The sequence below is a fragment of the Panthera uncia genome, chromosome X (assembly GCF_023721935.1).
Source record: "Panthera uncia isolate 11264 chromosome X, Puncia_PCG_1.0, whole genome shotgun sequence".
Classification (NCBI taxonomy): domain Eukaryota; kingdom Metazoa; phylum Chordata; class Mammalia; order Carnivora; family Felidae; genus Panthera; species Panthera uncia.
Genome location: NC_064817.1, coordinates 84,333,321 through 84,347,220, shown reverse-complemented (window position 1 = coordinate 84,347,220; position 13,900 = coordinate 84,333,321). Strand labels below are relative to the sequence as shown.

At 39.0% G+C, this 13,900-nt stretch overlaps 1 protein-coding gene across 2 annotated transcripts in view; it reads right to left on the bottom strand.

The window, feature by feature from the left end:
- Positions 1-8,841, bottom strand: part of VSIG1 (V-set and immunoglobulin domain containing 1) — a 38,199-nt gene extending 29,358 nt beyond the window's left edge. Inside the window, exon 1 of one of the 2 annotated variants that reach the window (XM_049644159.1) lies at positions 8,467-8,841. In XM_049644159.1, the coding sequence (XP_049500116.1) occupies positions 8,467-8,515 (49 nt within the window). In that variant the 5' untranslated portion in view covers positions 8,516-8,841. The remainder of the gene's footprint in view (positions 1-8,466) is intronic. The other variant, XM_049644160.1, reaches the window with a different exon arrangement.
- Positions 8,842-13,900: the final 5,059 nt, after the last annotated feature.

Sequence of the window (13,900 nt, the reverse complement as noted above, 5' to 3'; positions counted from 1 at the left end):
GATGATCTTTTCAACAAATGGTGCTGGAATAACTGGCTGCCTACGTACAAAAAAATGAATCGAGACTCAGATTTTATACCCTTCACAAAAATAATCTCAAAATGGATCATAGATAGAAATGAAAAAAGCAAAATATAAAAATTCTAAAACATAATATGAGAAACTCTAGATGACCTTAAGTATAGTAATGAATTTTTTAGATACAACACCAAAGGCACAATCCATGAAAGAAATAATTGATAATCTAGACTTTATTAAAACTAAAATATTCTGCTCTGCAAAAGACACTGTCAAGAGAATGAGAAAACAAGCTACAGACTAAAAGAAACCATTTGCAAAAGACATGTCTGATAATGGTCTGCTATCTAAAATATACAAAGAACTCTTAAAACTCAATAATAAAACAAACAACTCGATAAAAAATATCTGCATTAGGGGTGCCTGGGTGGCTCAGTCAGTTAACTGTCCAACTTTGGCTCAGGTCATGATCTCACAGTTTGTGAGTTCAAGCCCCGCATCGGGCTTTGTGCTGACAGCCCAGAGCCTGGAGCCTGCTTCATATTCTGGGTCTCCCTCTCTCTCTGCCCCTCCCCTGCTTGAGCTCTGTCTTGCTCTCTCTCAAAAATAAATAAAAACATTAAAAAATATATCCGGATTAAAGACCTTAACAGACATCTCACCAAAGATGATATATAGATGGCAAATAAGCATATGAAAAGATGCTTCACATCATATGTCATCAGGGGGGTGCAAGTTAAAACAATGAGATACTACCTCACACATATCGGAATGGCCAAAATCCAGAGCACTGACAACACCAAATGCTGGTGAAGATGTGGAGCAACAGGAACTCTCATTCATTAATGGTGGGAATGCAAAATAGTACAGGCACTTTGGAAGACAAGTTTGGTGTTTTTTTTTACAAAACTAAACACAATCCCACCACATTATCCAGCAATTATGCTTCTTGGTATTTACCCCCCAAAAGTTTAAAATTTATACCCATGCAAAAATCTGCATGTGAATTTTTTATAGCAACCTTATTTATAATTGCCCAAACTTTGAAGCAATCAAGATACCCTTCAGTAGGTGAATGGATCAATAAACTGTGGTATATACAAACAATGGAATATTATTCAGTGCTAAAAAGAAGAGCTATTAAGCAATGAAGAGATATGGAGGGACATTAAATGTTTATTACTAGATGAAAAAACCAATCTGGAAAGTCTATATCCTATATGATTTCAATTTTCATATTCTGGAAAAGGCAAAACTATGGAAACAATATAAAGATCATTGGATTCAAGGGGTGAGTAGTGAGGAAAGCATAAATAGGTGGAGCACAGAGGATTTTTAGGGCAGTGAATATACTCTATGTGATAATATAATAGCACATACATGCCATTATACATTTGTCCAAACCCATAGAAATTTTGTCTATTTTATTAGGGAACTCCTATTTAAATCTGTCATTTTAGCAGACAGTCTCTTTTATTTTGTTTTATTTATGTTTTACACACAGGTCTCAGCCTACTTTTGTGAGCTGTGGTTCTAATGCTAGTTTAATTTTTAGAATCTCTGCAGTGTTGTTTTGGTCTCTTTGGTTTATCTGCTGTCACTAGGGCTTCTGTTTGTCCCTCATCCTATTGCCTGAGAGGGTGGAAGTGTTTCTCTAGGTCAGGCTGCTGGGTGTCTCTCAGTGGGGGATTGATATGGTGGGACACTCCTACTGGTACCCGTGACTGCTCCTGTGTCTCTGGGGGCAGGGGGAGTCTCAGACACACACAAAGAGCTTTCCAGAACTGAACATTTGCTGTGACTTCATTCCTTTTGTCTGTTCTACCCTCCCACCTCAATATCTCTAGATGAAAGTGAGTTCTCAGGCCAGTGAGGAAAGAAAATGCTTCCTTTGTCTACGATTGTTAGCGTGGCTTCTGATGACTCACTCAGTGGTGTTGGGCTCACATGATGTCAAAGGGACTTTCATTAGATCTGGTGGAAGAATAATCCTCCCCGGGCTGCCCTCTGTGGCTAGGTTGGGATCTGGAAATGCCAGAACTGGCTACCCTTCTTCTGTTGGGTAGAAAGACATAAAACACCTTGCCACTGTGTTATTTCCAGGGCTCCACATCATTTTGCTTTCTTCTTACTGTCTTTCAGAGTTCTCCCTTGGTTTTCTCTTACATTATTTCCAGGGAGGGTTTACACTTGTGTTTAGCAGAAAGAAGCAAGGAGAAGCATGATCTATGCCCTTTTATCCAGACCAGAAATTTCCCTCAAGTTTTTTTAAAAATATAATTTATTGTCAATTTGGCTAATATACAGTCTTCGTTTTGGGGGTCCCTCAAGTTTTAAGAGTGTAAAAAGGTCCTCATACCACAAAGTTTGAAAACGGTTGGCCTTCCAAAACAGTGAGATGCCCCTATTATTTGGAGGACCATGCAAGATCCCCCTACCCAAAAACCCAGCCCACCACCGTACTTGAAATTCTTGGTACTATACAAGCATCTTCCAAAGGTCTATGATAAGGGACAATACTTTGGGGAATACTATAGAGGCATTGACTCACTCGATTAACTGGTTATTACCCATTGCAAAGTCAGAGTATAGACGTTCTCCAGGATGGAACAGAAGACTGTCAGATAAGTATTAGAAGAAAAGGTCAAGTTTAAGAGATGTTCTTCATGCTGCAGGGGAACTAGAGTGAGAGTTCTAGCTGCTTGCAGGGTTACAGACAAGGAGTAGGAGTAGAATGAAAATACAGAGATCATGGGAAGATCAGAGGAAATAGTACAGAAAGCCAAATCCTGGCCCCCTTCCTAATTCTGCACACCCAAAGACTTCTTTCATTTTATTTTTCATACTTAATGACAGGCAAAAGGAATCAGGGAATTGACAAACATTTTGAAAAATTAGAAGAAAAAGCACACCATTGTCCTGAGACCCCTGGTTTTCTGTACTCAATAGCCAAGTTCTCTGTCACAGCCAGGCCACCTGGTCCAGATGCTTCTGTGCCAGAGGTTGGCTGTTTAGAGAGGGCAATTGATACCGTGATAAATTGAGATACGTGATTTAGGATAGACACAATGCAGCACCTTCTAACTCAATGCAGTTTCCTTCTTCCCAGTGCTGTATATCCATGCTCTCCGGGTTCTGGTCATGCTTTTCCAAAAATTAAAATTTGCATACAAAAAAGCTACTCTTTCCAATGGAAACTTTATTGGGGAAGGCTAAGTGGCTCTCTCCTGCCCTCAAAGACCCCATTTCATTTCTCCTGGAAGTTAGACACATCTCTGGCTATGCTTAAATGATGACTTCCAAATGTCTTTAAAGTGTTCAAAATAAAAAGGACAACATGGGGATTTGGTGGCTGTTAAAGTTCCCAGAAACTTTTCCCCCCAAACAGAGATTTTTCAGGTTTTATTTGGCCATCATTTTGGCCATCATTTTTTTTTTTTAATTTTTTTTCAATGTTTTTTATTTTTATTTTTGGGACAGAGAGAGACAGAGCATGAACGGGGGAGGGGCAGAGAGAGAGGGAGACACAGAATCGGAAACAGGCTCCAGGCTCCAAGCCATCAGCCCAGAGCCCGACGCGGGGCTCGAACTCACGGACCGCGAGATCGTGACCTGGCTGAAGTCGGAGGCTTAACCGACTGCGCCACCCAGGCGCCCCTGGCCATCATTTTTGTCTTCTAGTTTGGGTCTCAATATCTGTTACGGGATGGGCTCATGGTGGGAGCTTATGACAACGTAAGCACGCTGCTCCCGCCCCCTCCCCCCCACCCCCGCCCCAAACCTTTTAAAGGCTGCTCTCAGTATAAGTGCTTGAAGGCAGAGTAAGCATTAATTCTCACACAAGGCAAGCCATGGAAGAGGCCATGGTGCCTACCAACAAATACACAAATAGAGCCTATTTTGTGCCACATATAGTGCTAACCACTGGGGAAGCAATAATGAACAAGACAGACACAATCTCTGCCTTCCCTATCAACACAGTGGGAAGTCATTTTGAGCACAGACCAGAATGAGGACAAATGAAAATCAAGCATTGGGGAACTATAAACGTGATTTAAACATTTTCAACATTTTCTAAAATAGGAGACATATAAATGCCCAAAGAAGTTGAGATCTGTAGAAGCTCAACAATATCACCTTAGAATAAGAATGGCAACCTCCAAATCTAGTGTGAGACAGTATTTTCTAGGACTACCACACAGTGTCCTGTAAATAAGTAACAGTTGGCAAGACAATACTTCCAGACCATTTTATTGCCCAGATTCCCAATACTCAGCACCATAATCAATCCTTAAATTGTAAAGAAAAGATGGTGCTCAAAAATTGTCCATCCCTAATATAGCAACAATACACTTCAGAGCCAAAAGCTACATATTTACAGATGAACTTAAAAAAAACATGTGCCATGAGTCTGCGTGGCTCAGTCGGTTGAGTGTCCCACTCTTGATTTCAGCTCAGGTCACGATCCCAGGGTCTTGGAGCCCCAAGTCATGCTCCATGGAGCTTGCTCAAGATTTTCTCTCTCTCCCTCTGCCCCTCCCCTACTCATGTTTTCTCTCTCTCTCTCTTTCAAAAAAATTTAAAAATATATATGTACAAGATATGTCACATGTTTCCATTACCATACATTACTTAAACCTTTGAGATCATTCTCTAGCCCATTCAATAGAATTTCCTGTAAACTGAAAGTGATTCTGTAAGAAGCAGATAAAAATAAAAGTTCCCTTCCTTTGGATAAATTTACTCTACTTTGGAAATTATTTTAAAACTGAAAAAGTCGGGGAAAAAATCTCTATATTAACAAGACTGTGAATAAATAGCAACATGAAGATTAGTACCTGATTTAAACAAAACTCAGAACTGCAATTCCCCTCACTACCCTGGTTGGATTAAAAAGCAAAACAAGGGACGCCAACTCTTGATTTCGGCTCAGGTCGTGATCTCACGGTTGGTGAGTTCAAGTCCCACGTCAGGCCCTACACTGACAGCACAGAGCCTTCTTGGGGTTCTCTCTCTCTCAAAATGAATAAACATTTTTAATAAATAAATAAAAATCAAAACAAGAAACACATATGTGGTTGAAATATGTGTAATGGCTGTTAAAAATCAGTGCTTATTATTAAAAAAAGCTAATCCAAAGTGTATGCTTTTTACTTAAATTAACCAATGTTTTTAAGAGATTTTTTTAGTGCCTCATGTTTTGTCGTGGTCTTTCACTCCAGTACTTAATGCCTACAACATGGCAGGCACTTTGCTTATAGGGAATTATTCTTTTAATATACCACAGCAAAAATATTCTTTTAAGTAACCATATTCAACATGAGGCATTTGCAGTGATTTAATTTCCAACAACTTCACATATAATTTCTTCATTTTTGACTTATAATATAACCAAATGATCACTTACTTTTTGGATTTGACTGTGAAACCGAAGTTAAATTATATTACTGCTGTAAAACGCATAGCACATACCTCCAGAAAATGAAAACATTAACATATCTTCTTAAAAGGTGACTAATATATATTACAAGTATCTAAAATGATATGGGTGAACTTTTTTCAGAAGACGTTTTTTATGAAAATGATTTTCCTGCAATGGAATTTAACCTAAGACTTCCTAAGAAGTCATAAGAAAGATTTTTGATTAAATCAAATTTTAATGGAGTGTAATTGACATATAACATTATACAGAAAGATTCTGATTAAAATCTGTCTTGCTTAGTTTTACAGAAAACTGATTTTAAATATGTATGTGAAAATTATTTCTGAATGCTTGAGGTTTGAGAAGTTAATTCATTCTTTTATTTTTCCAGCTTTACTGATATATAATTGACATATAATAATGTGTAAGTGTAAGGTGTACAATGTGTTGATTTGATACACTTCTATATTGTGAAATGATTACCAGCATAGTGTTACCTAACACCTCCATCACATCACATAATTACCATTTCTTTTTTTGTGGTGAGAACATTTAAGATCTGTTCTCTTAGCAAGTCTCAAGTATATATCCAGTATTATTAACTTGAGTCACCACGCTGTACATTAGATCCCCCAGAACTTATTCATCTTCTAACTGGAAATTTGTAACCTTTGACAAACACCCCCCAGCTCCTGGTAGCCATCATTCTACTCTGTTTCTATGAGTTTGGATTTTGTAGATTCCACTTAGAAGTGATACTCTGCAGTATTTGTCTTTGTCTGACTTATTTCACTTAGCAGAATGCTCTCAAGGTCCATCCATGTTGTTCCAAATGGCAGCATTTCAGATGATTCATTCTTCCAACAAATGTTTACTATGAGCCCACTATGTGCCAGGCACCAGGCTTGACACCAAAAAATGGGACATTCTTTCTGCCCAAGAAATAAGTCCAGATAGCACATCAAATTTCACATTGATAAAAACAGTATCAATCATTTCACAGCCACATCTGGATCAACTCAGGGACGCTACCAATGACAAGTACAGATTACTGAAATCTCCCTCTCTCAGACTTCTATACGTATGTAAGCACAGGAAGCAATATATTATACCATATTTCCATTCCATCTGCTAGACTGACACCATCATATTTTGCTATGGGCCAGCTAGATTATCTGTGTACAGATATGCAGTATACACTATATGCCAGCAAAACCAGTTATGTAGTCATTTAAGAACAAAGGCTCTGAAGTATTTATTGGTCACTCTGTTTGGGCCTTGTTCTAAAAGTCACAATCAAATAAAACCTTAATATCATCCAAGTTATTTTTTAAACAATGGGAAATTGTATACAAGGTATAAACCCAATTTTGTAATGTGATATATATACTTGCAAAGGAAATATATATATATAAGAAATTCAACCAAATCTTTGAGTGGTAGAATTGTTGGTGATTTTTATTTTCTTATTTATATGTTTTCATAGTTTCAACCTTTCCACAATGACCATACACTACACTTGTAATCAGTAAATTTTATATATATATATATATACTATTAAATTATATATATAATATATATATTACATATATAAACTAGCTAACTAATTAACTACTATTAGTTAGTTAGTTACAGTAAAAACCATTCTTGTAACTATTCCAAAACTGCTGTCTAGTGTAGGCCTGCATAAGGCCTCGCACAAGGAAATAGCTATTGACTACATGTGTGATTTTAGGGGGCTGGTGCAGAAGACCCAGGGATAACCAAATTAGCTAATGACTGGAAGCTCTTTAAGAAGGAACAAAGACTTTCACTGTCTAAAGTTAAGGTTTAAAATGAATATTCCTGGGGGAAGGGAAAATTGTGACATGACATAGTCCCATTAGCACAGAAGCTGAGAAAGGTGTTCTAGCTGTTCCAGCTCTGAGTCCTGGTTAGATCACAGGATAAATGCAATATTGCCTTCTGGTGATCCATAGAACACATGTGTTTAAACATTTAGTAAAGAACATCTAGAGAACTATTACTAACTACCATATAGTTTCGAAAAGTAGCACTTTTAATTATACAACTAGTATAATATTCTTTGTAGAAACCCCGGAAAATATGGAAATGCTGGGGAATACATGAAAATCATCTATAGTCCCATCAGCCAGAGGTAATCACCATGAGCACTTTGGTATATAACCTTCTAGCAATTTATTCTAGTCAAATGTGTGGATCTGCTCTTTCACTTAATATTTTATCCTGGAGATTTTCTTATGTCATTAAATATGCTTAGTAAACCTCATCCAAATGACTGCCTAATACTGCCAATGGCTTAACAATATCAGCATGACTGTAAACAATATTATTGTACCTAGCTAACATCATAAAAACAGATTCAAATGTATCTGGTACTTGAGAAAATGAGCCAAGAGATTTTCTGAATTAGTGATCTCTCCTGGGTCTAACCAACATCAAATAATTTAACCAACATCAAAATAATTTAAAAATTATTTTGTTTTGCTCGGATCCCTAAAAACACCCATGCCATGTACAATAAATCACTCACGGATTTTCCAAAATACAGTCTTAGGCTTGGAAAACAGCAACACCTAAAGAAATGTTAGAGAGTGAAGCATAGTAGGCCCTCCAAGCCCAGCTCTGCCTGTTGTAACAACGCAAGTTGATCACAGTGAGTTCCCTTAAAGGAAACACTAAACTGAAACAGAAAAAAACACAACTATCCCTAGTGCAAACTTCAGCTTCTGAGTAAATTAAGCTGTTCACCTTCCCAATCAAGAAAAGGAAAGCTACTGTGATTTTTCAGAGAAATTTTTTTTAATTCAGATGCTACATAAAACAATTACATTTACAACATGGCCTATATTTGCTAAGCTAGAGTTCTAACATTTATTTTATTCTGCAAACGAATCATAATTCCCTTGAAGTGCAAGAGAAGAACACATGTAAAAATTCATGATTTGAGTTTAAAAGAAAACCGTTCCCAATCATCTTTGATGGTTTGGAGACACTTCCCTTACCTGCAAAGCAGCTTAGGATCAGACAGACCTTCCAAAATGCGAACACCATTGTGTCGAGGTTCCTTGAGCTCAGGCGAGGCCCGGTAGCTTGCCTGGGCTAGGCTGAGTGTCAAACTGGCTTCTTCAATCACACCAAGGTTTGCCAGGCTTATCTGCCGGTATCACGAAGCAAACAGCTTCTTCGGGCTTACTTATTGGGTATACTCCTTTCTCACAGCAGATGTGTGTTTCTTTGAAACACTTTTCATGGGGCGTGTTTCTTGATATATTTGCTACTGTGTTAATAATAAACCCATGTATTTAAATTCTTCAAGCTCTTTGTATACAGATTCTCTAAGTTTTATTGTTTAAAATCATACTTATTAAAAAGTTAAATTTGGGGGGGACTATACAGTTGGAAGTGAACCTATGCAAATAAAAGCTGACAAGGCTAATTAATTTCAAATATTTCCATAAAAGTCTTACAGTATGGATCCACTAACCTCCTTTTACAAATTAAGTTAGTAAATTCGTGCTCTGAGATTTTCTCAGGAGACAGGGTTCACAGGAAGGACACAGAGGTTATGAAGCAAAAAGTATTCATTTCTTGTGTGAACCAACTGTGGACACATCACACTTTTTTTTGAAGACCTGGTGGTTCTCACTACCTCGGCAGTGGAATGAATAGTATGCTTTGGCCTCCCTGGTCAGAAACCCTGTAGCATTTATCAACCCACCTAACTTTGTAAAAGGTGAGTGAATAAACGCTTCAAGACTTCCATTGGAGGGGCTCCTGGGTTGCTTGGTGGGTTAAGCATCCAACTCTAGATTTCAGCTCAGGCCACAACCTCACAGTTCAAGAGTTCAAGCCCCACATGATCTCATGGTTCAAGAGTTCAAACCCCACACCTGGCTCTGTGCTGAATGTGTAGAGCCTGCTTGGGATTCTCTCATTCCCAATCTCTCTCTCTCTCTGCCCCTCCCCCACTCATGCTCACTCTCTCTCAAAAATAAATAAATAGACTTAAATAATAATAAAAATAATAAAGACCTTCATCGGATAAATCTGAATTTTTGCAGAATTAGGTTACTGTGTAGGTGCAATAGGGTTTCTTGGGAAAGGGGGTTCCCTAGGAGGGCATGACAGGCTGCATAGGTGAGAAGCCTTCATAACAGTGTTCCTCTTGTGTTTAAATTCAGATGCAGGAAGGCCTCCTCTGGCTCTTCTTTCACAATACTAAGTCCTTTTGTTTTTACCTGTGCAATGGCTCTCAGATTTGTCCTTTCACAAATTTGCTGCTTCCACCCTGGGCCAGGCACTTAGCTCTTTACCCCTGGCCTACTGTGGCAACTTCCTAAATGGTCTCCCTGACTCCCTCCTCCTTCATCCTGTGTACCAGCCACATCCTGATGTTCCAACCCTGACTAAGCATCTTCAATTAACACCATTATGGATGCCTTCCAACAAGACCAAAGTCCTTCATCTGGATTCCCTAACTTTCCAAGATCTGACCCTCACCTCCTCTGAACTTTAGTCATGTTAAATCACCCACCTGAAACACGCTGCCACGATTTATTGCCTCACTCACTCTGAAACATGTATGCACTGCACTGATATGTTCTGTGAACTTTAATTTACGGGGAATGTTTGAGCCCAACTCAGCGGAGCCAGGCCAATTTCCCACTGCTTCCATCAGGCCTGATTCCTTCCCACAGCCTTTCTTGTCCATGCTCATGGCTGGTGCCAAACCTTGGCTCCAGGTGAATTCCGGCATTACTTAGAATTTTCTCCTCCATCCTCTTGCTGTCTATGCATATTCTTAGGGCAGATCAGTAATGCCGTCTTATGTGAAAATTTTGATGAACGTGCATACAACCCCTGTCTGGGCCCCACCTTGGAAAGATTTGCACTGTACTTAGAGCCAATACCCTATGGTTGGCACTTGATTGCTCTCCAGTAGTTTCCTATTTATTAACTGGGTCTCCCCTAAATCTAATAGCTGAGCCACTCAAGGGCAGAGACAAGGTCTTATACAGGCAGGTCCCAAATTAAGAAAGGGCATATACTAGGGCGCCTGGGTGGCTCAGTTGGTTAAGGATCCAACTTCAGCTCAGGTCATGTTCTCACGGTTCATGAGTTTGAGCCCTGCATTGAGCTCCACACTGACAGTGTGGAGCCTGCTTGGAATTCTCTCTGTCTCTCTGTCTCTGTCTCTGTCTCTCTCTCTCTCTCTCTCTTTCTCCCCCCTTCCCCACTTGCGCTCTCTTTCTCTCTCTCTCTCTGAAAATAAATAAATAAACTTAAAAAGATAAAAAAGGAAAGAAAGGGCATATACAAAAATGTATTGGTAAGCCCATTGACTGAATCCAAGAACACATTCCTGTCAAAGCAGGATGCTTTAAATGGAAGTCTCATTCCCAGACTCATGTGGCACATAGTCTGCCATTGGTGTGAATTCTGGGTGCTGGGCCATATAGAGCAGGGGAAGAGGAGAAGGAGCAGTAGGTGGCCAAGTAAGAACATTCCTTTCCCTTCTTAAGACATGGGCTGAGCACAAAACAACATTTTTCCCCAAATAACTATTGCGTATTTTTGACACCCACCTTCCTTTCTGCTCCCAACTTTCATGGCCTCCTGGCCTCTTGATTTCCTTGGTTGCCCTGAGGGAGGGTCTAATTCACCAGCCATAACTCATGCTCCAAGATTACCTTTTCCTTTCTAACCTTATTCCTCCAGTCCCCTTCCTCCATAGAAGCAGACCATCAATCAGCTCCATGTTAGGAGGGGAAAAAATCAATTGCCATAAACGTTCCCCAACCTGTTTACACTATCGAAAATGGAATGCTTGCTCCCCCCTCCCACCCCAAATAAATCTCTGGCCAGGAGTATGAGGCAATGCAATAAAGAGAAATGGTCTGAGGGAGGAGGTTTTGCAGAGGAGGGCAACTTGTGGGGCAGCCCTCTGGAGGTCCACAGCAGCTCTTCTCAGCCTTGGTTCTGAGTCCATTAAGTCTCCAAAAGATCCATGAAAGTAATACTGGATTTTCCAGTGGTGAAAAGCTGGGAATGGGAAAGAAATTTCTAAGACTGGTGTTTGAAGCCAGGGGCTTCCTGTGTTTTCTTCCATGCCCCATAGTTGACAGGACACTTTTGAGAGTGAATAGGCTGCTATTAGCCATTACGGAATGGGACAGTGTAAAACGTAACAGTCCCAGGCAAACTTGGATATCTGGCTACCTGCTTACAGTGGAATGTTAAGCACAAAGCCGGTGCTAAGTAAAAGCTTTCTAATTAATTCACTATGACCAAGCTAGCTGGCCCTGAAATGGTTGGCATGAAGAGTATGACGTAAGGCTATTGCCCAAACCCATCTGCACCAGAACGTCTCATACACATAACTCTCTAGAACATTGACGTACAATGCCTACATTGCTTCTATAGGTAAGACCTAATCAGGACAGGAAGAATTCTGTTAAAACCAATTCAAAGAGATCATCTAAATTCTCTTCTTGGTATTAAATTTTGATGTTATTGACAAAGAACTAGCACATGAAGTATTATTAAGTATGCTTCATATTTTTACAAGGCTTTATAATTTTTCAATGGCTTTTCCATTTTATCTTTGCAACTGATGAAAACACACAGCGCAGTATTATCTACATTCTCCATAAAAAAAAAAAAAAAAAAAAAACAGAGGCTCAGAAACATTGTGTCCTTCCCAAGGCCACATAGCACGCATTAGATGCTGTTCTTCCTGTCACAGTGGCACAATGTGAATTTAACGTAACAAACATGTTACCGCTTCCAGGATTCTTCTTTGGGAACTTTCAGAAATCTGCAGTATCTGACATATTTCTCATTTTTTTAACTTAAAAATTACAAAAATAACACATTTTGATTGTAAAGGGGTTTCAAAGAACAAAGGAGTATACAGAGAATAAGAAGAAAGTCTCTATTCTCTCACCCACATGTGTAAGCCCATGCCACGCTCACACTCAATAGGATTTTCACATTTTTCTCAGAGCGTCTATGAATTTACACACACACACACACACACACACACACACACATGGTGGCTATTTTTTAAATCACAAAGGTCATCATACTACGCATACTGTTCTATAGTTTGTTTCCTCCCTTGAAAAAGCATTTTTATTGTCTCTTTAGGTCAGCATGTCCAACTACATCTATACAGCTGCCTTATATGCCTGAAGGCTGGATGATATTTCACAGTACGGATGTACCACAACTTACTTAGCCATTCTCTTGTTGGCCAATTCTTATGCCTAATATTTTTTCACTATTATTAACAATGGTGAAATGGACATCCCTTTGCCTACATCTCCGCCTGCTTGTGTGATTATTTCTGTAGATTAGGTACCTAGAAATTGAACTACTGGGCCAAAGGATATGAACGCTTTAAATTTTGGTAGATGTTGCAATATTATCCACCAGAAATTCTTTACAAATCTACACCTTCACTAAGAGTGCATATGTGGAATTTAAGAAACAAAGCAGATGAAGGCGGGGGAGAGGGAAACAAACCATGAAAGACTCTTAACAATCAAGAACAAACTGAGGGTTAATGGAGGGAGGTGGGTGGGGGATGGGCTAGAAGGGTGATGGGTATTAAGGAGGGCACTTGTGATGAGCACTGGGTGTTGTATGTAAGTGATGAATCACTGAATTCTACTAAAACCAGTATTTGCACTAGAATTTATTTGTTCATTTATTTCAGAGAGAGAGAGAGAGAGAGAGAGCACAGAGGAGGGGCAGAGCAAGAGAGAATCTTAAGCAGGCTCAACGTCCAGTGCAGAGCCAGACACGAGGCTCGATCTCACTGTGAGATCATGACCTGAGCCAAATCAAGAGATGGATGCTCAACAGACTGAGCCACCCAGGTGCCCCAACTAACCAGAATTTGAATAAAAAATTTGTAAAGAAAAAAAAGAGAGTGCCTGTTTCCTACAGCCTTGTCAACAACGAAAATTATTGGTCATATATTTTACTGGTAACGTGGGCGAAAGCTGGTATTACGTTGCTGTTTTAATATTTATTTCTGTAATGAGGCTGAGCCTTTTTTCATAGGTTTACTGGCCTAGTTGGTATTCCTTTCCCTGTGAATTGCCTGTTTATGACCTTAGGACACTTTCCATTGAATTATCTGTCTTTTAATATCATAGAAGTGTTCTTTATACCTTAGGAATCTTAATTCATATCCTTTAATTAAAGATTAATTAATTGATTGATAATTAATAACTAATTTAAGAGGAATTAAGTTTGGTATATATATTATCAATATTTTCTTCCAGTCTGTCACTTTTTTTTTAAATTTCACATCTTCTCCCATAAAGAAGGTTTGCATTTTGTCTTTTTTTTAAATTTCATGTCTTCTGTTGTAGTTAATCTGGGAATTTTTTTCTTCACAGCTTGTGAGTTTCATGTCTTCCTTAA